We start from the raw sequence: 24126 nt of genomic DNA on the forward strand, positions 1-24126 counted from the left end.
AGTTTCTAGTTTCCATACTGTAGAATAGTTTATAGTTTCCATACTGTAGAATAGTTTCTAGTTTCCATGCAGTAGAATAGTTTCTAGTTTCCATACTGTAGACTAGTTTCTAGTTTCCATACTGTAGAATAGTTTCTAGTTTCCATATTGTAGATTAGTTTCTAGTTTCCATACTGTAGAATAGTTTCTAGTTTCCATACTGTAGACTAGTTTCTAGTTTCCATACTGTAGACTAGTTTCTAGTTTCCATACTGTAGACTAGTTTCTAGTTTCCATACTGTAGACTAGTTTCTAGTTTCCATACTGTAGACTAGTTTCTAGTTTCCATACTGTAGAATAGTTTCTAGTTTCCATACTGTAGAATAGTTTCTAGTTTCCATACTGTAGACTAGTTTCTAGTTTCTGTACTGTAGAATAGTTTCTAGTTTCCATACTGTAGAATAGTTTCTAGTTTCCATACTGTAGAATAGTTTCTAGTTTCCATACTGTAGAATAGTTTCTAGTTTCCATACTGTAGAATAGTTTCTAGTTTCCATACTGTAGAATAGTTTCTAGTTTCCATACTGTAGAATAGTTTGGTTTCCATACTGTAGAATAGTTTCTAGTTTCCATACTGTAGACTAGTTTCTAGTTTCCATACTGTAGAATAGTTTCTAGTTTCCATACTGTAGAATAGTTTCTAGTTTCCATACTGTAGACTAGTTTCTAGTTTCCATACTGTAGACTAGTTTCTAGTTTCCATACTGTAGAATAGTTTCTAGTTTCCATACTGTAGACTAGTTTCTAGTTTCCATACTGTAGACTAGTTTCTAGTTTCCATACTGTAGACTAGTTTCTAGTTTCCATACTGTAGAATAGTTTCTAGTTTCCATACTGTAGAATAGTTTCTAGTTTCCATACTGTAGAATAGTTTCTAGTTTCCATACTGTAGACTAGTTTCTAGTTTCCATACTGTAGACTAGTTTCTAGTTTCCATACTGTAGAATAGTTTCTAGTTTCCATATTGTAGACTAGTTTCTAGTTTCCATACTGTAGAATAGTTTCTAGTTTCCATACTGTAGACTAGTTTCTAGTTTCCATACTGTAGACTAGTTTCTAGTTTCCATACTGTAGACTAGTTTCTAGTTTCCATACTGAAGACTAGTTTCTAGTTTCCATACTGTAGAATAGTTTCTAGTTTCCATACTGTATAATAGTTTCTAGTTTCCATACTGTAGAATAGTTTCTAGTTTCCATACTGTAGAATAGTTTCTAGTTTCCATACTGTAGAATAGTTTGGTTTCCATACTGTAGAATAGTTTCTAGTTTCCATACTGTAGAATAGTTTCTAGTTTCCATACTGTAGAATAGTTTCTAGTTTCCATACTGTAGAATAGTTTCTAGTTTCCATACTGTAGACTAGTTTCTAGTTTCCATACTGTAGACTAGTTTCTAGTTTCCATACTGTAGACTAGTTTCTAGTTTCCATACTGTAGAATAGTTTCTAGTTTCCATACTGTAGACTAGTCTCTAGTTTCCATACTGTAGAATAGTTTCTAGTTTCCATACTGTAGAATAGTTTCTAGTTTCCATACTGTAGACTAGTTTCTAGTTTCCATACTGTAGAATAGTTTCTAGTTTCCATATTGTAGATTAGTTTCTAGTTTCCATACTGTAGAATAGTTTCTAGTTTCCATACTGTAGACTAGTTTCTAGTTTCCATACTGTAGACTAGTTTCTAGTTTCCATACTGTAGACTAGTTTCTAGTTTCCATACTGTAGACTAGTTTCTAGTTTCCATACTGTAGAATAGTTTCTAGTTTCCATACTGTAGAATAGTTTCTAGTTTCCATACTGTAGACTAGTTTCTAGTTTCATACTGTAGAATAGTTTCTAGTTTCCATACTGTAGAATAGTTTCTAGTTTCCATACTGTAGACTAGTTTCTAGTTTCTGTACTGTATAATAGTTTCTAGTTTCCATACTGTAGAATAGTTTCTAGTTTCCATACTGTAGAATAGTTTCTAGTTTCCATACTGTAGAATAGTTTCTAGTTTCCATACTGTAGATTAGTTTCTAGTTTCCATACTGTAGAATAGTTTCTAGTTTCCATACTGTAGACTAGTTTCTAGTTTCCATACTGTAGAATAGTTTCTAGTTTCCATACTGTAGAATAGTTTCTAGTTTCCATACTGTAGACTAGTTTCTAGTTTCCATACTGTAGAATAGTTTCTAGTTTCCATATTGTAGATTAGTTTCTAGTTTCCATACTGTAGAATAGTTTCTAGTTTCCATACTGTAGACTAGTTTCTAGTTTCCATACTGTAGACTAGTTTCTAGTTTCCATACTGTAGACTAGTTTCTAGTTTCCATACTGTAGACTAGTTTCTAGTTTCCATACTGTAGAATAGTTTCTAGTTTCCATACTGTAGAATAGTTTCTAGTTTCCATACTGTAGACTAGTTTCTAGTTTCTGTACTGTAGAATAGTTTCTAGTTTCCATACTGTAGAATAGTTTCTAGTTTCCATACTGTAGAATAGTTTCTAGTTTCCATACTGTAGAATAGTTTGGTTTCCATACTGTAGAATAGTTTCTAGTTTCCATACTGTAGAATAGTTTCTAGTTTCCATACTGTAGACTAGTTTCTAGTTTCCATACTGTAGACTAGTTTCTAGTTTCCATACTGTAGACTAGTTTCTAGTTTCCATACCGTAGAATAGTTTCTAGTTTCCATACTGTAGACTAGTCTCTAGTTTCCATACTGTAGAATAGTTTCTAGTTTCCATACAGTAGAATAGTTTCTAGTTTCCATACTGTAGACTAGTTTCTAGTTTCCATACTGTAGAATAGTTTCTAGTTTCCATATTGTAGATTAGTTTCTAGTTTCCATACTGTAGAATAGTTTCTAGTTTCCATACTGTAGACTAGTTTCTAGTTTCCATACTGTAGACTAGTTTCTAGTTTCCATACTGTAGACTAGTTTCTAGTTTCCATACTGTAGACTAGTTTCTAGTTTCCATACTGTAGAATAGTTTCTAGTTTCCATACTGTAGAATAGTTTCTAGTTTCCATACTGTAGACTAGTTTCTAGTTTCTGTACTGTAGAATAGTTTCTAGTTTCCATACTGTAGAATAGTTTCTAGTTTCCATACTGTAGACTAGTTTCTAGTTTCTGTACTGTATAATAGTTTCTAGTTTCCATACTGTAGAATAGTTTCTAGTTTCCATAGTTTCTAGTTTCCATACTGTAGAATAGTTTCTAGTTTCCATACTGTAGAATAGTTTCTAGTTTCCATACTGTAGAATAGTTTCTAGTTTCCATACTGTAGAATAGTTTCTAGTTTCCATACTGTAGAATAGTTTCTAGTTTCCATACTGTAGAATAGTTTAGTTTCCATACTGTAGAATAGTTTCTAGTTTCCATACTGTAGACTAGTTTCTAGTTTCCATACTGTAGAATAGTTTGGTTTCCATACTGTAGAATAGTTTCTAGTTTCCATACTGTAGACTAGTTTCTAGTTTCCATACTGTAGAATAGTTTCTAGTTTCCATACTGTAGAATAGTTTCTAGTTTCCATACTTTAGAATAGTTTCTAGTTTCCATACTGTAGAATAGTTTGGTTTCCATACTGTAGAATAGTTTCTAGTTTCCATACTGTAGAATTGTTTCTAGTTTTCATACTGTAGAATAGTTTCTAGTTTCCATACTGTAGAATAGTTTCTAGTTTCCATACTGTAGAATAGTTTGGTTTCCATACTGTAGAATAGTTTCTAGTTTCCATACTGTAGAATAGTTTTTAGTTTCCATACTGTAGAATAGTTTCTAGTTTCCATACTGTAGAATAGTTTCTAGTTTCCATACTGTAGAATAGTTTCTAGTTTCCATACTGTAGACTAGTTTCTAGTTTCCATACTGTAGAATAGTTTCTAGTTTCCATACTGTAGACTAGTTTCTAGTTTCCATACTGTAGAATAGTTTATAGTTTCCATACTGTAGAATAGTTTCTAGTTTCCATACAGTAGAATAGTTTCTAGTTTCCATACTGTAGACTAGTTTCTAGTTTCCATACTGTAGAATAGCTTCTAGTTTCCATATTGTAGATTAGTTTCTAGTTTCCATACTGTAGAATAGTTTCTAGTTTCCATACTGTAGACTAGTTTCTAGTTTCCATACTGTAGACTAGTTTCTAGTTTCCATACTGTAGACTAGTTTCTAGTTTCCATACTGTAGACTAGTTTCTAGTTTCCATACTGTAGAATAGTTTCTAGTTTCCATACTGTAGAATAGTTTCTAGTTTCCATACTGTAGACTAGTTTCTAGTTTCTGTACTGTAGAATAGTTTCTAGTTTCCATACTGTAGAATAGTTTCTAGTTTCCATACTGTAGAATAGTTTCTGGTTTCCATACTGTAGAATAGTTTCTAGTTTCCATACTGTAGAATAGTTTCTAGTTTCCATACTGTAGAATAGTTTCTAGTTTCCATACTGTAGAATAGTTTCTAGTTTCCATACTGTAGAATAGTTTTAGTTTCCATACTGTAGAATAGTTTCTAGTTTCCATACTGTAGACTAGTTTCTAGTTTCCATACTGTAGAATAGTTTGGTTTCCATACTGTAGAATAGTTTCTAGTTTCCATACTGTAGACTAGTTTCTAGTTTCCATACTGTAGAATAGTTTCTAGTTTCCATACTGTAGAATAGTTTCTAGTTTCCATACTGTAGAATAGTTTCTAGTTTCCATACTGTAGAATAGTTTCTAGTTTCCATACTGTAGAATAGTTTCTAGTTTCCATACTGTAGAATAGTTTCTAGTTTCCATACTGTAGAATAGTTTCTAGTTTCCATACTGTAGAATAGTTTCTAGTTTCCATACTGTAGACTAGTTTCTAGTTTCCATACTGTAGACTAGTTTCTAGTTTCCATACTGTAGAATAGTTTCTAGTTTCCATACTGTAGACTAGTTTCTAGTTTCCATACTGTAGAATAGTTTCTAGTTTCCATACTGTAGAATAGTTTCTAGTTTCCATACTGTAGACTAGTTTCTAGTTTCTGTACTGTAGAATAGTTTCTAGTTTCCATACTGTAGAATAGTTTCTAGTTTCCATACTGTAGACTAGTTTCTAGTTTCTGTACTGTATAATAGTTTCTAGTTTCCATACTGTAGAATAGTTTCTAGTTTCCATACTGTAGAATAGTTTCTAGTTTCCATACTGTAGACTAGTTTCTAGTTTCCATACTGTAGACTAGTTTCTAGTTTCCATACTGTAGACTAGTTTCTAGTTTCCATACTGTAGAATAGTTTCTAGTTTCCATACTGTAGACTAGTCTCTAGTTTCCATACTGTAGAATAGTTTCTAGTTTCCATACAGTAGAATAGTTTCTAGTTTCCATACTGTAGACTAGTTTCTAGTTTCCATACTGTAGAATAGTTTCTAGTTTCCATATTGTAGATTAGTTTCTAGTTTCCATACTGTAGAATAGTTTCTAGTTTCCATACTGTAGACTAGTTTCTAGTTTCCATACTGTAGACTAGTTTCTAGTTTCCATACTGTAGACTAGTTTCTAGTTTCCATACTGTAGACTAGTTTCTAGTTTCCATACTGTAGAATAGTTTCTAGCTTCCATACTGTAGAATAGTTTCTAGTTTCCATACTGTAGACTAGTTTCTAGTTTCTGTACTGTAGAATAGTTTCTAGTTTCCATACTGTAGAATAGTTTCTAGTTTCCATACTGTAGACTAGTTTCTAGTTTCTGTACTGTATAATAGTTTCTAGTTTCCATACTGTAGAATAGTTTCTAGTTTCCATACTGTAGAATAGTTTCTGGTTTCCATACTGTAGAATAGTTTCTCGTTTCCATACTGTAGAATAGTTTCTAGTTTCCATACTGTAGAATAGTTTCTAGTTTCCATACTGTAGAATAGTTTCTAGTTTCCATACTGTAGAATAGTTTGGTTTCCATACTGTAGAATAGTTTCTAGTTTCCATACTGTAGACTAGTTTCTAGTTTCCATACTGTAGAATAGTTTGGTTTCCATACTGTAGAATAGTTTCTAGTTTCCATACTGTAGACTAGTTTCTAGTTTCCATACTGTAGAATAGTTTCTAGTTTCCATACTGTAGAATAGTTTCTAGTTTCCATACTTTAGAATAGTTTCTAGTTTCCATACTGTAGAATAGTTTGGTTTCCATACTGTAGAATAGTTTCTAGTTTCCATACTGTAGAATTGTTTCTAGTTTTCATACTGTAGAATAGTTTCTAGTTTCCATACTGTAGAATAGTTTCTAGTTTCCATACTGTAGAATAGTTTGGTTTCCATACTGTAGAATAGTTTCTAGTTTCCATACTGTAGAATAGTTTCTAGTTTCCATACTGTAGAATAGTTTCTAGTTTCCATACTGTAGACTAGTTTCTAGTTTCCATACTGTAGACTAGTTTCTAGTTTCCATACTGTAGACTAGTTTCTAGTTTCCATACGTAGAATAGTTTCTAGTTTCCATACTGTAGACTAGTTTCTAGTTTCCATACTGTAGAATAGTTTATAGTTTCCATACTGTAGAATAGTTTCTAGTTTCCATACAGTAGAATAGTTTCTAGTTTCCATACTGTAGACTAGTTTCTAGTTTCCATACTGTAGAATAGCTTCTAGTTTCCATATTGTAGATTAGTTTCTAGTTTCCATACTGTAGAATAGTTTCTAGTTTCCATACTGTAGACTAGTTTCTAGTTTCCATACTGTAGACTAGTTTCTAGTTTCCATACTGTAGACTAGTTTCTAGTTTCCATACTGTAGACTAGTTTCTAGTTTCCATACTGTAGAATAGTTTCTAGTTTCCATACTGTAGAATAGTTTCTAGTTTCCATACTGTAGACTAGTTTCTAGTTTCTGTACTGTAGAATAGTTTCTAGTTTCCATACTGTAGAATAGTTTCTAGTTTCCATACTGTAGAATAGTTTCTGGTTTCCATACTGTAGAATAGTTTCTCGTTTCCATACTGTAGAATAGTTTCTAGTTTCCATACTGTAGAATAGTTTCTAGTTTCCATACTGTAGAATAGTTTCTAGTTTCCATACTGTAGAATAGTTTGGTTTCCATACTGTAGAATAGTTTCTAGTTTCCATACTGTAGACTAGTTTCTAGTTTCCATACTGTAGAATAGTTTGGTTTCCATACTGTAGAATAGTTTCTAGTTTCCATACTGTAGACTAGTTTCTAGTTTCCATACTGTAGAATAGTTTCTAGTTTCCATACTTTAGAATAGTTTCTAGTTTCCATACTGTAGAATAGTTTGGTTTCCATACTGTAGAATAGTTTCTAGTTTCCATACTGTAGAATTGTTTCTAGTTTTCATACTGTAGAATAGTTTCTAGTTTCCATACTGTAGAATAGTTTCTAGTTTCCATACTGTAGAATAGTTTGGTTTCCATACTGTAGAATAGTTTCTAGTTTCCATACTGTAGACTAGTTTCTAGTTTCTATACTGTAGAATAGTTCAGAGTTTTCCATACTGTGATATGCGGGGCTCAGTGTCTTAACAGTCCCTCTTGTCTCAGAGAGTTCTCTCCCCCACATTTAATTTGCGTGTGTGATAGCCAAGGTTATTATAGTTTTGTGGGGGGTTTTCTATCCGTTTTTAAAATATTATTTCAAATTCTGTTTAGTTTCAGTTATTTTTCAGATCTGATTGCTAGTTTTTATTTAGTTTTAGTTTTATACATGATTTAAATTTGCTTTTTTATATTATATAGTTTTGGTTTTAGTGTTAGAGACAGAAACATGCTTGCACTTTTAGGAAAAATATTATATCTAGAGCCTAAAAGGGTTCTTTACGGTCCCCATAGGAGAGCCCTTCCATGTAGAACCCTCAGAGGGTTCAACATGGAACCCAAAAGGGTTCTACCTGGCACCAAAAGAGGATCTCCTATGGGGATAGACAAAGAATCGTTTTAGAACCTTTTTCCACAAGTGTGGGAGTCTAGGAGCCATTCGTGTTGTATAGTTTTTGGGGGTTATGCCACTTCTTGCAACTGGGGGCAGTAATACATACGTTAATGGGTCAGGCTATAGGTTAGGTTAAAAACAAAATAGTTTAAATAGCTTAAATATATTTATACCAAACAAAAATATAAATGCTACATGTAAGGTTTTGGTCCCATGTTTCACGAGCTGAAATCAAAGATCCTAGACATTTTCCATGCACACAAAAAGCTTATTTCTCTCAAATTTGTGCACTAATTTGTTTACATTCCTGTTCGTGAGCATTTCTCCTTTGCTGAGATAATCCACCCACCTGACAGGTGTGGCACATCAAGAAGCTGATTAAACAGAATGATCATTACACAGGTGCACCTATTGCTGGGGATAATAAAAGGCCACTCAAAAATATGCAGTTTTGTAGCACAACACAATGCAATTGGCATGCTGACTGCAGGAATGTCCACCAGAGCTGTTGCCAGAGAACTGAAAGTTAATTTCTACCATAAGCCGCCTCCAACGTCGTTTTAGAGAATTTGGCAGTACATCCAACCGGCCTCACAACCGCAGACCATGTGTATGGGCAAGGAGTTTGCTGATGTCAACGTTGTGAACAGAGTGCCCCATGGTGGAGGTGGGGTTATGGTATGGGCAAGCTACAGACAACAAACAAAATTGCATTTTATCGATGTCAATTTGAATGCACAGAGCTATCGTGACGAGATCCTGAGGCTCGTTGTCGTGCCATTCATCTGCCGCCATCACATCGTGTTTCAGCATGATAATGCTCAGCCCCATGTCGCAACGATCTGTCTCATTGTGCATATCTAGACTCTTGTTCCTGTAAATACAAATGTGAATCTGCAAGAAAATCATATTTAAATGTATATCAAACCATTTATTCTTTTGATGTCACGCATTCTGTGGATTTTCTGTGAGTGTTTTGTCCAATGATGTATCTCTCTCTCTCTCTCTCTCTCTCTCTCTCTCTCTCTCTCTCTCTCTCTATATATATATATATATATATATATATATATATATATATATATATATATCTCTCCCTCTCTCTCTCTCTCTCTATATATATATATATATATCTCACCCCTCTCTCTCTCTATATATATATATATATATCTCACCCCCTCTCTCTCTATATATATATATATATCTCACCCCCTCTCTCTCTCTCTCTATATATATATATATCTCACCCCCTCTCTCTCTCTCTATATATATATATATATCTCACCCCCCCTCTCTCTCTCTATATATATATATATCTCTCACCCCCTCTCTCTCTATATATATATATATATATCTCACCCCCTCTCTCTCTCTATATATATATATATATATCTCACCCTCTCTCTATATATATATATATATATATATCTCACCCCCTCTCTCTCTATATATATATATATATATATCTCACCCCCTCTCTCTCTCTCTCTCTCTCTCTCTCTCTCTCTATATATATATATATATATATATCTCACCCCCTCTCTCTATATATATATATATATATATATCTCACCTCTCTCTCTCTCTCTCTCTCTCTCTCTCTCTCTCTCTCTCTCTCTCTCTCTCTCTCTATATATATATATATATATATATATATATCTCACCCCCTCTCTCTCTATATATATATATATATATCTCACCCCTCTCTCTCTATATATATATATATATATCTCACCCCCTCTCCTCTCTCTCTCTATATATATATATATATCTCACCCCCTCTCTCTCTCTCTCTCTATATATATATATATATATATCTCACCCCCTCTCTCTCTCTCTCTCTATATATATATATATATCTCACCCCTCTCTCTCTCTATATATATATATATATATCTCACCCTCTCTCTCTCTCTCTCTATATATATATATATATATATATCTCACCCCCCCTCTCTCTCTATATATATATATATATCTCACCCCTCTCTCTCTCTTCTCTATATATATATATATATATATCTCACCCCCTCTCTCTCTCTATATATATATATATATATATCTCACCCCCTCATCTCTCTCTCTATATATATATATATATCTCACCCCCTCTCTCTCTCTATATATATATATATATATCTCACCCTTCTTCTCTATATATATATATATATCTCACCCTCTCTCTCTCTATATATATATATATCTCACCCCTCTCTCTCTCTCTATATATATATATATATATATATATATCTCACCCCTCTCTCTATATATATATATATATATATATCTCACCCCCTCTCTCTCTCTCTATATATATATATATATATCTCACCCCCTCTCTCTCTCTATATATATATATATATATCTCACCCCCCCTCTCTCTCTCTCTCTCTCTCTATATATATATATATCTCACCCCCTCTCTCTCTCTATATATATATATATATATCTCACCCCCTCTCTCTCTCTCTCTATATATATATATATCTCACCCCCTCTCTCTCTCTATATATATATATATATCTCACCCCTCTCTCTCTATATATATATATATATCTCACCCCCTCTCTCTCTCTATATATATATATATCTCACCCCTCTCTCTCTCTATATATATATATATATATCTCACCCCCTCTCTCTCTCTATATATATATATATATATCTCACCCCCTCTCTCTCTCTCTATATATATATATATATATCTCACCCCCTCTCTCTATATATATATATATATATATCTCACCCCTCTCTCTCTCTATATATATATATATATATATATCTCACCCCCTCTCTCTCTATATATATATATATATCTCACCCCCTCTCTCTCTCTCTCTCTCTCTCTCTCTCTCTCTCTCTCTATATATATATATATATATATCTCACCCCTCTCTCTCTCTATATATATATATATATCTCACCCCCCTCTCTCTCTCTCTCTCTCTCTCTATATATATATATATATATATATATATATATCGCCCCCCTCTCTCTCTCTCTCTATATATATATATATCTCACCCCCTCTCTCTCTCTATATATATATATATATCTCACCCCCTCTCTCTCTATATATATATATATATATATATATCTCACCCCTCTCTCTCTCTATATATATATATATATCTCACCCCTCTCTCTCTATATATATATATATATATATCTCACCCCCTCTCTCTCTCTCTCTATATATATATATATATATATCTCACCCCCTCTCTCTCTATATATATATATATATATATATATCTCACCCCCTCTCTCTCTCTATATATATATATATATATCTCACCCCCTCTCTCTCTATATATATATATATATATATATCACCCCCTCTCTCTCTCTCTATATATATATATATATCTCACCCCCTCTCTCTCTATATATATATATATATATATCTCACCCCCTCTCTCTCTCTCTCTCAAATGTAATTCAATTTAAGGGCTTTATTGGAATGGGAAACATGTTTACAAAGCAAGTGAAATAGATAATAAACAAAGGTGAAATAAGACAGTAAATATTTTACAGTAAACATTACAACAAAAAAAGTTCCAAAATAATAAAGACATTTCAAATGTCATATTATGAGCAAATAGTTCAAATACAAAAGGGAAAATAAATAAACATAAATATAGGTTCTATTTACAATGGTGTTTGTTCTTCACTGGTTGCACTTTTCTTGTGGCAACAGGTCACAAATCTTGCTGCTGTGATGGCACACTGTTGTATTTTACCCAATAGATATGGGAGTTGATCAAAACTGGGTTTGTGGGTCTGTTTGTGTTTGTGAACAGAGCCCCAGGACCATTTTGCTGGGCCCAGGTCTGACAGAATCTGTGCAAAAGATCTAGGTGCTGCTGTAGGCCCTCCTTGGTTAGTGACAGAAGCACCCGATCATCAGCAAACAGTAAACATTTGACATTTGATTCGAACAGCGTGAGGCCGGGTGCTGCAGACTGTTCTAGTGCCCTCGCCAATTAGTTGATATATATGTTGAAGAGGCTGGGGCTTAAGCTGCATCCCTGTCTAATGTCGTATGTTTTTCCCCCAACACCACTTTCCATCAATTTGTATAGCAGACCCTCATTCCCAATTGAGTCAAAAGCTTTTTTGAAATCAACAAAGCATGAGAAGACTTTGTCTTTGTTTTGTTTTGTTTCTTTGTCAATTAGGGTATGCAGGGCGAATACATGGTCTGTTGTACGTTATTTTGGTAAAAAGCCAATTTGGCATTTGCTCAGTACATTGTTTTCACAGAGGAAATGTATGAGTCTGCTGTTAATGATAATGCTGAGGATTTTCCCAAGGTTGCTGTTGACGCCTAGGTAGTTATTGGGGTCAAATTTGTCTCCACTTTTGTGGATTGGGGTCATCAGTTCTTGATTCCAAGTATTGGGGAAGATGCCAGAGCTGAGGATGATGTTACATAGTTTAAGTATAGACAATTGGAATTTGTGGCCTGTATATTTTATCATTTCATTTAGGATACCATCAATACCACATGTCTTTTTCAGTTGGAGGGTTTATATTTTGTCAAGTTCAAACCCCCAAGCTTATTAAAACAAGCAAACACTGAAACAAAACAATAAACGGCACGTGAAATAACCAACCGAAACAGTTCCGTGTTGAACACACAGACACAGAAAATAAACACCCACAAAACACAAGTGGGAAAAGGCTACCTAAGTGTGATTCTCAATCAGAGACAACTAACGACACCTGCCCTCGGATTGAGAACCATACCAGACCAAACGCAAAAACACAACATAGAAAACGGAACATAGACAAACCCACCCAACTCACGCCCTGACCATACTAAATATAGACATAACAAAGGAACTAAGGTCAGAACATGACAGTCTGTGTTTATATGGGGCTGCATGGTAGGGGAGGCATGGTAGCCTAGTGGTTAGATTAGTGGTTGGATTAGTAACCGGAAGGTTGCAAGTTCAAACCCCTGAGCTGACAAGGTACAAATCTGTCGTTTTGCCCCTGAACAGGCAGTTAACCCACTGTTCCTAGGCTGTCATTGAAAATAAGAATTTGTTCTTAACTGACTTGCCTAGTTAAATAAAGGTCAAATAAAATTGTTTTAGTGATTCACCGTAGCGAAGGAGTATGCTCAGGTTTTCTGGGTCTCTATGTTTTTGGTTGGACAGGTTTCTCAATTTCTTTCTTAGGTTTCTGCATTCTTTTCTTACTTGACATGTTTTTATTTGATAGGGAAGCTGAGAGGTCAAATATACTGTTTAGATGAAGTTTACACTTTCACTATTACAGTGAAATGTTTTATCCAGGAAGTTATCTAAAATGGATTGAATTTGTTGTTGCCTAATTGTTTTTTGGTAGGTTTCCACACTGCTTTCCTTCCCTCTATAGCATTTCTTAATATTATTCAGTTCCTTTGGCTTTGATGCCTCATGATTGAGTATTGCTCTGTTCAAGTAGACTGTGATTTTTCTGTGATCTGACAGGGGTGTCAGTGGGCTGACTGTGAATGCTCTGAGAGACTCTGGGTTGAGGTTAGTGATAAAGTAGTCAGTGATAAAGTACAGTCGTGGCCAAAAGTTTTGAGAATGACACAAATATACATTTTCACAAAATGTGCTGCTTCAGTGTCTAGATATTTTTGCCAGATGTTACTATGTAATACTGAAGTATAATTACAAGCATTTCATAAGTGTCAAAGGCTTTTATTGACAATTACATGAAGTTGATGCAAAGAGTCAATATTTGCAGTGTTGACCCTTCTTTTTCAAGACCTCTGCAATTACCCTGGCATGCTGTCAATAATCTTCTGGGCCACATCCTGACTGATGGCAGCCGTTTCCTGCATAATCAATGCTTGGAGTTTGTCAGAATTTGTGGGTTTTTGTTTGTCCACCCGCCTATCGAGGATTGATCACAAATTCTCAATGGGATTAAGGTCTGGGGAGTTTCCTGGCCATGGACCCAAAATATTGATGTTTCGTTCCCCGAGCCACATAGTTATCACTTTTGCCTTATGTCATGCTGTTCCTGAATGGTTGGGAGAAGTTGCTCTCGGAGGATGTGTTGGTACCAATTTTTTATTCATGGCTGTGTTCTTAGGCAAAATTGTGAGTGAGCCAACTCCCTTTGCTGAGAAGCAACCCCACACATGAATGATCTCAGGATGCTTTACTGTTGGCATGACACAGGACTGATGGTAGCGCTCACCTTGTCTTCTCTGGACAAGCTTTTTTCCGGATGCCCCAAACAATCAGAAAAGGATTCATCAGAGAAAAGGACTTTACCTCACTCCAGCTGAATCAACTTTAGGAGATGGTCCTGGCGCTTGCTGGACTTTCTTGGGCGCCCTGAAGCCTTCTTCACAACAATTGAACCGCTCTCCTTGAAGTTTTTGATGATCCAATAAATGTTTGATTTAGATGCAATCTTACTGGCAGCAATATCCTTGCCTGTGAAGCCCGTTTTGTGCAAAGCAATGATGACAGCATGTGTTTCCTTGCAGGTAACCATGTTTGACAGAGGAAGAACAATGATTCCAAGCATCACCCTCCTTTTGAAGCTTCCAGTCTGTTATTCAAACTCAATCAGCATGACAGAGTGATCTCCAGCCCTGTCCTCGTCAACAATCACACCTGTGTTAACAAGATAATCACTGACATGATGTCAGCTGGTCCTTTTGTGGCAGGGCTGAAATGCAGTGGAAATGTTTTTGGGGGATTCAGTTCATTTTCATGGCAACGAGGGGCTTTGCAATTATTTGCAATTCATCTGATCACTCTTCATAACATTCTGGAGTATATGCACATCGCCATCATACAAACTGAGGCAGCAAACTTTGTGACAATTAATATTTGTGTCATTCTGAAAACTTTTGGCCACAACTTTACTACTGTTAAGAGATGAGTTATAGGTGTACCTACTGTAGGAGTCCCCTCGAAGCCTACCATTGACTATGTACATACCCAGCGTCCGGCAGAGCTGCAAGAGTTGGGACCCTTTGTTGTTGGTTATGTTGTCGTAGTTGTGCCATGTGGGCATATGGGTGAGGGAATGCTGTCACCTCCAGGTAGGTGTTTGTCCCTTGTGTGTTGGGGGTGTCAGGTTCTTGTCCGGTTCTTGTCCAGTTCTGGCATTTAGGTCACCACAGACGAGTACATGTCCCTGGGCCTGGAAATTATTGACTTCCCCCTCCAAGATGGAGAAGCTGTCTTCATTAAAGTATGAGGATTCTGGTTGGGGGATATAGGTAGCACACAGGAAGACATTTTTCTCTGTTGAGATCATTTCCTTTTGAATTTGTAAAATGTTCCTGTTTTGATTCATTTAATAGAGTGAGTTAGTTCTGCTCTATACCAAATTAACATACCCCCTGAGTCCCTTCCCTGTTTTACACCTGGTAGTTTGGTGGCTGGGACTACCAGCTCTTTTAACCTAGAGGGCAACCAGTGGGTCCATCTCCTCTATACCATATTTATTGTAGGATGACAATGTCTGTATTTCTGATATTCCAGGATGAGATAGTGAAGGCTTTGTGTTCCATAAAGTGTCCAATGTTGTTAGTCGTGTGGTTTGGCCTCAGACCATTGGCTTGGTCTAGTGCTCTCTTTCTCTCTCTCTCTGTCTGTATTACAGGGTGGTGACTGATACAGCTCCAGGCTCTATATGAACCCTAGTATTAAAAGTCCAATAGAACAGAGAGGCAGTTTTCCCACTTAATGATTAAGCTATGTTCATCCATACACAGATACAAGCCATGTAGGTCTGCACACAACACATTAAACCTGAAAGTACACTACAGTGCAGTTTTTGTTGCTGCCCCTGCACATCAAACATAATATGACAATTCATAAATTACTCTTATAAATAAATACATTGGATAAATAAACATATTTTTACGTGTGTACAAAAAGGGTTCCAACAGGGTCCTTCGGCTGTCATCATAAGATAACCCTTTTTGGTTCCAGTTAGAACTCTTCTGGGGTCTATGTAGAACCCTCTGGGAAACGTGTGGTGTCTCTACTGTGTGGTTGGTTGGTATTTACAGGTGCATTGGGAGATTCAAAATAAAATAAACTTCCTCACAGCTTACTCTCAAAGTATCCGTTGTTTATTGCACTAATGTATTGGGGAAAGTGGAAAAGTGATACTTAGCAAGTGAAGTGTGAGGGGGGTTCTATTCATTTGAACTATGGTTGTTATTTCTTGTATGTAGTGACTCGGTTGTGATAGTATTCTGTCGTGTTACATTGTCTTATGTAGAAGAAGTCAGATTGACGTGGTGACAGAGTTAACAGCTGTTGACATAGTGAGTTAATAGCTGTATCTGCTGACAGTTGTGTGGAAGGTAACGTATTGTAATTATTGGATGTATGTTTCAGAATAATCTCTGCTGTAGCTGGTGTTACAGACACACACCTCACACACACTCGTCACACACACTCAGCACATGTCATAGGCAGGGTACCCTAGTGGTTAGAGTGTTGGACTAGGAACCGGAAGGTTGCAAGTTCAAACCCCCGAGCTGACAAGGTACAAATCTGTCGTTCTGCCCCCGAACAGGCAGTTAACCCACTGTTCCTAGGCTGTCATTGAAAATAAGAATTTGTTCTTAACTGACTTGCCTAGTTAAATAAAGGTAAAATAAATAGGGAACGCCACTGCTCTGGACACAAGCAGAGCCCAACAGTGTATGATATGGTTATGGATGCAACAGCATCACGCTGCATCTTTGTTGCGAAATACAGTATTGCATATCTACTGTGAAAATACTGTATATAACCACCTAACACAACCTTTCAACAAGCTGCATTATAAGCAGTGTTATAACCACTTTTGTCTCTATAGGGTCTAGCTCTGGCTCGGTGGTGGGCATTCTGTGTGCTATCGCCGTGGCGATCGTTGGAGCTGCCACCGGATACTTCACCTATCACAAGAAGAAGCTCTGTTTCAAGAACAGTGGAGGTGAGATATACTATCAACTACATACTGTCTGCTGCTGTAGCTGGCCTGTTCCACGGAAAGAGTACCTTTTGCGTCCCTTTGATATTTTAAGTAAAATTGTGCAGCAATATTTATTCAATGAAGTGCCCTTTGATATAGACCACATGGAAAATTCAATAAATCTGATTTTCTATATGAATAAAGACTTGCTTAAGTGCCAAAATTCATCATTTTAACATATCCCATATCTAGAAAGATTTTAATCCACTGAATCCCAACATTTCTCAATGTTTTCACCAGTATTGTAAAGCTCTAGTCATTTTTTTGCTTTGACAGAGTAATTTCTGAAGATGATTATTTATGTCATGTGATATTATTAGTGATTAATTTAATAGTCAGATTATTCTATCCCTCATTTTAAGGTCTACCCTGTTACATGAACTGAACTCTCTTTTTAATATGGTGAAACTATTCATCATTATTATGTGTTTTTTTACATCTAATAGTCAAATCCTAGTGTAAAAGCAGGTGAGCTGGTTCTACTCTTTTTGGCCATGTGGTAGAAAACTGAACGGGTCGAGCATAACACTTCAACTCTGTTACCCATAGATAGACAGGCTAGAAATATTTTAACAATTCAGACCTGGACTCACTAAGAATCAGTGTGTAAAAGCGATAGCCAACATAACGATAACCACATAGTTGATGTTTTGTTGGTGGTGGAACTGCATTGGAGCTGTCAAATTGGTGAGCAGCTGCTTTTGTGATCATAGTCTCGAAACCAAACCCACCCAATGGCATTAGAAGTTCAGAACGAGAAAGTGTAGGCTATATAGAAATAATGACGCTCAAATTCAAAATCATTAAACAAAATAATTATGATTTCTTTCGGCCTTCCAGTGTTCGAACTTGTAAACAAGGCTGCATGGGATTTCTCTTAATGCGACTTCGTGCAGCCAATAGCAGTGTCTGCTTTAGGTATAATGCCGGGATCCGCTTGTGGATTTGACAGTGCTCACGCAGTTCCACCTCCAACACCGTCAAAATATCAGCTATGAGAATTTCGGCTAAAGCAGATCTGATCAAATCGGGCCCTAAAAATGTTGGTGAGCTTGAATTCAATTGCCTCTCCCTGTTGCACACAACCAGCTTCCTTTCCCCCTGTCATAAAAAGGGATTATGGCTGATTTAAGATGAAATTGTCAACCCTGTTATTTTAATTGTCACTTTATAGGCACTTACTATCTTCTTTTTTAAATTTAACCTCTTGAAATGGGAAAACATTTTTTCTCACCAAGATACACTACCTAATGACATAGCTACAATGAGAGAAATAGTAATGAATTCCCTGTCTCTCCATCAGGGGATGTAGAGAGTGCCCGTAAGGAGGAGGCTGAGACCCAGTCGAATCCCCAGGGTACGTAGTATCTTAATAAGTCAAAGACATCAACCACCTGTCTGCCGGTGTTGTGATTGTCCGTTGTTAACCCAGCGTGTCCTTTTCTGGTTGCAGTTCTCAGCAACTTGCTGACTAAATCCTCCTAGATCATCTGAGATTCCAATGGAGAAGAACCAGAACCAGCAGTTTACCATAACACACACGCACACACTCATACACAGATCCATCCCAATCTTTAGGCCTTAAACTGATTATAGTTGTAAAACTGTGAGATAGTGGTTTGGAGGTTATTAACTTTCAGCACCACGTTAGAGTGAGACCAATCAGTAGTATCTCAGTGTCTTCTAAAGATCACATTTGTAATCTGTTAAAAAGGGGGTGATATTTTCCATCCACTTAACAGCACCGAGACAATGTAGGCCTATTTCTCTGTATACAAGTACTGGGAAGTTCACCTGGGTTCCTGTCATTTTAGCTAACATTCCACTCCTTGCCACTCCTGTCATTTGCCAAAGAGACTGGCTTATCGACGTTCCTAAAGTTCAAAATGTAAACCGGATTTACAATTACATTGTGATTGGAGGATAACTGTGACGGTTATCGAATCAGGATCAAATCCTCTGATCTTCTCAAGCTCATAATCATAGAATGTTCATATTTGAAGATTGGCGAAAGACAATGAATACAAGGAGTGGCATGTAATTGGCTGAACAGCAACCAGGCTACAGTTCCCAGATTATTTAGGATAAAATGGACCCTCCATTATTTGAAATGTTACCGTTGTTTGGTTCTTTACAATGATTGAGGATTTAATCCGTATTGCTGAAGATCCATGATATAATGCTGATCTTCAGTGCTACAGATTGAATCAAGCCCTTACTGTGTGTGCTGTAGCCAACTCTTCTAGCCTGGTTTCATACTGTAGCCAACTCTTCTAGCCTGGTTTCATACTGTAGCCAACTCTTCTAGCCTGGTTTCATACTGTAGCCAACTCTTCTAGCCTGGTTTCATACTGTAGCCAACTCTTCTAGCCTGGTTTCATACTGTAACCAACTCTTCTAGCCTGGTTTCATTCTGTAGCCAACTCTTCTAGCCTGGTTTCATACTGTAGCCAACTCTTCTAGCCTGGTTTCATACTGTAGCCAACTCTTCTAGCCTGGTTTCATTCTGTAGCCAACTCTTCTAGCCTGGTTTCATACTGTAGCCAACTCTTCTAGCCTGGTTTCATACTGTAGCCAACTCTTACATTTTAGTCAGTTATCAGATGCTCTTACCTAGGGTAACTTACAGGAGCAATTAGGGTTATGTGCCTTGCTCAAAGACACATTGAGAGACTTTTCACCTAGTCAGCTCACCTAGTCAGGGATTTGAACCAGAGACCAATCAGTTACTGGCCCAATGCTCCTAACCGCTAGGCTACCTGCCACCTCTGGCTACTATTCTTCTAGTCTGGTTTCATACTGTATGTGCTGTAGTCAACTCTTCTAGCCTTCTCCCATAATTAATGTAGCCAACTTCTCTATCATTGTCAAGCCATACATGTTTTGTGTGACAATGAAGGACCTCAGAGAGGAGTTGGCCAAAGCACCAAAAGACTGGAACACCAGGCTAGTAGTGTTGTTCTGTGAAAGCTGGTTAGAGGAAGCTATGTGAGAGCTGGTACGAGGACCGAAGATATCACCCCTGTTGTGTGTTTGCTGGGTATTTGAGGGGCTTGGGGACCTTGTCTAAAATACAACAACATATGAGAACATTTAGCTCTATTGAAATGTTCAAATAGTATGTGTTACAATATAATGCTGTACTGCTCTGTAAGTGCCTTACATTAGATGTTTCACCTGGGAAGCCTTTTTATGATTCTATCTCACTACTAAGGCCACTCTTCTGAAATGGCTCCCTACTCTCTCTATAGTGGAATACTTTTGAAGCCCTGCTATAAAGGAATAGGGAACCATTTCAGACACAGCTGTAGACTCAGGCACGGGTCTCCAACTGCCCACCCAGCAGCCTTCCAGGACCAGAGTTGGAGAACCCAGTGCCTGCTTAACGCCACAGGGTTCACCCAAACAGTACTGTGCTGGCCAGCATATTTTCTTTTCACATTATTCTTTCCAACATGGGTCCAGCAACTATGGGAGATGTGTAACTGGGCAAGCCCAGTACAGCTTGGTTTGGCGTAGTAGTGTGAAAAGGGTATACAACTGTATGCAGTATAACCCTGGGCAGGAGTCAGCCTGGGAGGAGCTCACCACTGAACACACAGTAAGAATGTTCCAGTTCACAGTGAAAGACTATGAGACTCTTGGAGAAGCAATTTCTGATTAGCCTGGTCTCATGATCTGTGTGTGATTTAGCCAACTAACTCCTCTGAATATCATTGTCTTGACAATACTTCTTTTGGAGAATAACTTTCCTCTCCAAAAGAGTTTTATGGTAAGTGTAATGATGATACGGTGGTACACAGAGTACTCCACTCTTATATTTAATGAATCTGTCTTTGTTGTTGTGTGTTTGAGAATTGTGTTATTTTAATCCTTTAGCACATATTTCTTTTTGAATTGTGTAAATAATGCTGGATATAGAAATAAAGAAGCTGTCCAGGGGGAACTATGTGTCATGTATCTGTTGTGTGTGATGGGCGTGACAAACAGTGTCTTGTGGCATGCAGGTGACCAGGGTTGAAACCCAGTCAGTAACATATGGATCAGTGCTGCTAGAGACACAGCTGCCTGTATGAATCAGACATGAAGACATGACCAGAACAGCTTGATATGCCAGGTATTCATCATCATAGGGCGGCCACACACACACACACACACACACACACACACACACACACACACACACACACACACACACACACACACACACACACACACACACACACACACACACACACACACACACACACACACACACACACAGAGAGAGAGCAGTGTGTAGACTTGGTAGTGATCGATAGTGACAGGCCCATAAAGCAAGGCCTGGGGCGTCAGGTTCATTACTGCAGGTATATGTGGGAACCTGCTGGGAAATTCTTCTCATCACACATATCATCATGGCATCCATAAACCATCACTAGCTAATTAGATCAGCAAGTAAGGGCTTGGTTTTGTTGAATATTTGATTGGAAGTTAAAAGGATTGCTTCACAAGAGACTATTCAACTTCAGTAGTTCAAAGCAAGACAAGTGATAGTAATGAATATTGAAAAGTCTAGTACCTAGGCTATTGTATTGAAGTGAGCCAAGACATAAATGTATTAAAGCTGAAATGTCAGAATGCGCTGTTGGCTAGACTCACATGCATTTAAATATATATTATGTGTGTTGAACATGGATATTTATATTCAGCTTTCCTATCCTAACTTATCCTCAACTCTAATCCATCTGTTGCACCTGGCATTGACCTCGGTGCTGGAGGAAGGTCTTCTCTAGAACTGATAAGATTCCCTATTCTACATGACTTGTGTGTCTGTGAAGGCGTGCCAAACTACATATTCTGTGAAGGATGCCAAACACTTCCCTGGTTTTGATGCTAATGATTCCCTTGGTTTGATCAATCAAGGGGGGCATCTAGTGGCACAGATTTGGTATTGCATACACTTTGATATTTCTGTAGGTAGTCGAGCAACTGCCCCTGGAGTTTTATAAGCAATTGAGCACCCACAGCTGCGCATTTAATACCAACATATTAGCTCATATGCCTGTAACTACGGTAAACGGGGGAAGTAGAGTTGTAAAGTAGTGTTTAGATTTTGGAACTTGAATCAACGCGTTATTGTGGTTCAGAATTACTGTAAGTAAGAAATGGTGATGTGGCAGACAGTATGACTCTCAATGATCCCAATAGCACTGGCTGTTATTTTACTGTATGGTTTGACCTTCTCAACCAGTGGTCACCAACCATTCCTAGTCGATCACCAAACATTTCTGTAAAAAACCTGGATTCAGCAGCACTAGCTATGGGAAGGCAACGTTTTCCGATTTTGAACCATTTCATGTGTCTGAATTAGTGATGGGTCGTTGGGGAACGAGTCGGCTCTAAGAGCTGGCTCTTGTTGGTGAACGTTGGGAGCCGACTCGCATATCAGAAGAGTCGAATCTATTTATACAAATATAAACAAATTAACATATGCATAATCAAAATATTTAAATGAATAGAATTAACTAATTCAAAGAATGAAAAAATAAATAAAATAATGCTCAATTGCACACACATTCGTTCTGACTGTCTGCTCAGACTAACAGCCTCACCTGTTGTTCCTGTCAATCAGACACGCAGTGTCAACCAATGAACCAAAGATGCGTAAGGGAGGGCCGAGCCAACTCACTCACAGTCACACACTTAGCAGCCGAGGAGATATAGGAAGGACAGCTGTGAAAACAACAGCTTGAAAATGAGGGAAAGCAGAGTAGCATTTGGATGCATTTTAATAATGTTGACAATGTTAGAGCACAGTGTAGAATTTGCCAAAACAAAATCTCATATAAAGCCGGTTCTACGCACAACCTACACCGGCATATGGGAACTGTGCACCTAACTGTGAAGCTAGCTGTAGCGGAGCTTCGAGAATCTAGCGGGTCTGCTAGTGATAGTGGTGGAGCCAGGTAACCACTCAGTCAATTAGGCCTACTCCGAGACCCACAGCAATGCAGTCTTCTATGGACCAGTCTATGTCTGTAGCAAAATAAGGCCAAATTGATATTGCATTGGATAAAATGATTGCCACCGATTTCCAGCCATTTTCGATCGCGGAGGACAGAGGTTTTAGAAATTATAGCAATAGTCTAAATCCAACGTACACTATTCCAAGCAGGAAAACCCTTTCAAAATGACTTATTCCACAACTGTATGAGAGCACACAGGCTTTAGTGCGGGAAAGAGTCCAAAAAGCTACTGCAGTTTGCCTTACCACTGACTGCTGGACATCAAGGGTAACCACTTCTTTACATGTCACTTCATTGAAGATTTTCCGATGTCTAGCTGTCTTCTGGACTGCTTTGAGTTCAGCGACAGACACACCTCAGATAACTTAGCAGAGGAACTGTTGAGAGTGGCCAGAGAATGGCAAGTAGATTCAAAAGTTGTATGTTGTGTTAGCGATAATGTAGCTAACATAACATAACATAACATAACCATGAACATTTTAAAATGGACCCTACATCCATGTCTTGCCCACACACTCACAACCTGATTGTATGAGATGCTCTGAAGGCGATGAAGCCCGCTGTGGACAAAATGAAAGCAGCTGTGGAATACAGAAGGTGCTGAAAAACTAAAGTCTACACAACGCCAGATGGGGATGCCTGAGCAGAGGCCTAAACAAGACTGCACTACAAGGTGGAATTCAACATTTTATATGTTGAAGTGGTTTCTTGAGTCAAAGGATGTCATCATCTCTACCCTGGCCATTGTCAATGCACCTGTTGATGCTCTGACCCAAGAGGAATGGGAGGTGATGGAGGAGGTGTGCAGAGTCCTGGAACCCTTTGAGCAGGTTACTGTGGAGATCAGTGGAGAGAGGTACAGTAAGCAGTTATTACTACATCATTATTTAATCCAGTATAATATATGTATATGTTTGGATGCTGTTTGACGAGAGAGCAACTGGGGATGCAGCACGAAGGAATCCCTCAGCAGATGTCATAATGGAGGTCCGATCCTATTTGGAGGAGCCCCTCCAAAGGTCTGCAGATCCTCTGAGCTTGTGGAAGAACAAGACCTCTGTCTACCAACGGCGTACTAAAGTCATGACAGAGAGACTCTACATAGTGGCCACATCCGTTCCCTCTGGGAGGGTCTTCTCGAAAACGAAACAAATAATTACTGAGAGAAGAAACCGCATCAGCCCCTCGAAAATGAGGCAG

The 24126-nt window shown here is 37.4% G+C and overlaps 1 protein-coding gene across 3 annotated transcripts in view; it reads left to right on the forward strand.

Annotated features, from left to right (window-relative positions):
• The window catches only part of LOC118366828 (serine-aspartate repeat-containing protein I), a 43576-nt gene extending 22712 nt beyond the window's left edge, over positions 1-20864 (forward strand). For all 3 annotated transcript variants that reach the window (XM_035749571.2, XM_035749570.2, XM_035749572.2), the window contains 3 exons: positions 16763-16879; positions 18222-18275; positions 18372-20864. In XM_035749571.2, coding sequence (XP_035605464.1) covers positions 16763-16879; positions 18222-18275; positions 18372-18403 — 203 coding nt within the window. In that variant the 3' untranslated portion in view covers positions 18404-20864. The remainder of the gene's footprint in view (positions 1-16762; positions 16880-18221; positions 18276-18371) is intronic.
• Positions 20865-24126: the final 3262 nt, after the last annotated feature.

This window comes from Oncorhynchus keta, chromosome 34 (genome assembly GCF_023373465.1).
Source record: "Oncorhynchus keta strain PuntledgeMale-10-30-2019 chromosome 34, Oket_V2, whole genome shotgun sequence".
NCBI classification, from domain to species: domain Eukaryota; kingdom Metazoa; phylum Chordata; class Actinopteri; order Salmoniformes; family Salmonidae; genus Oncorhynchus; species Oncorhynchus keta.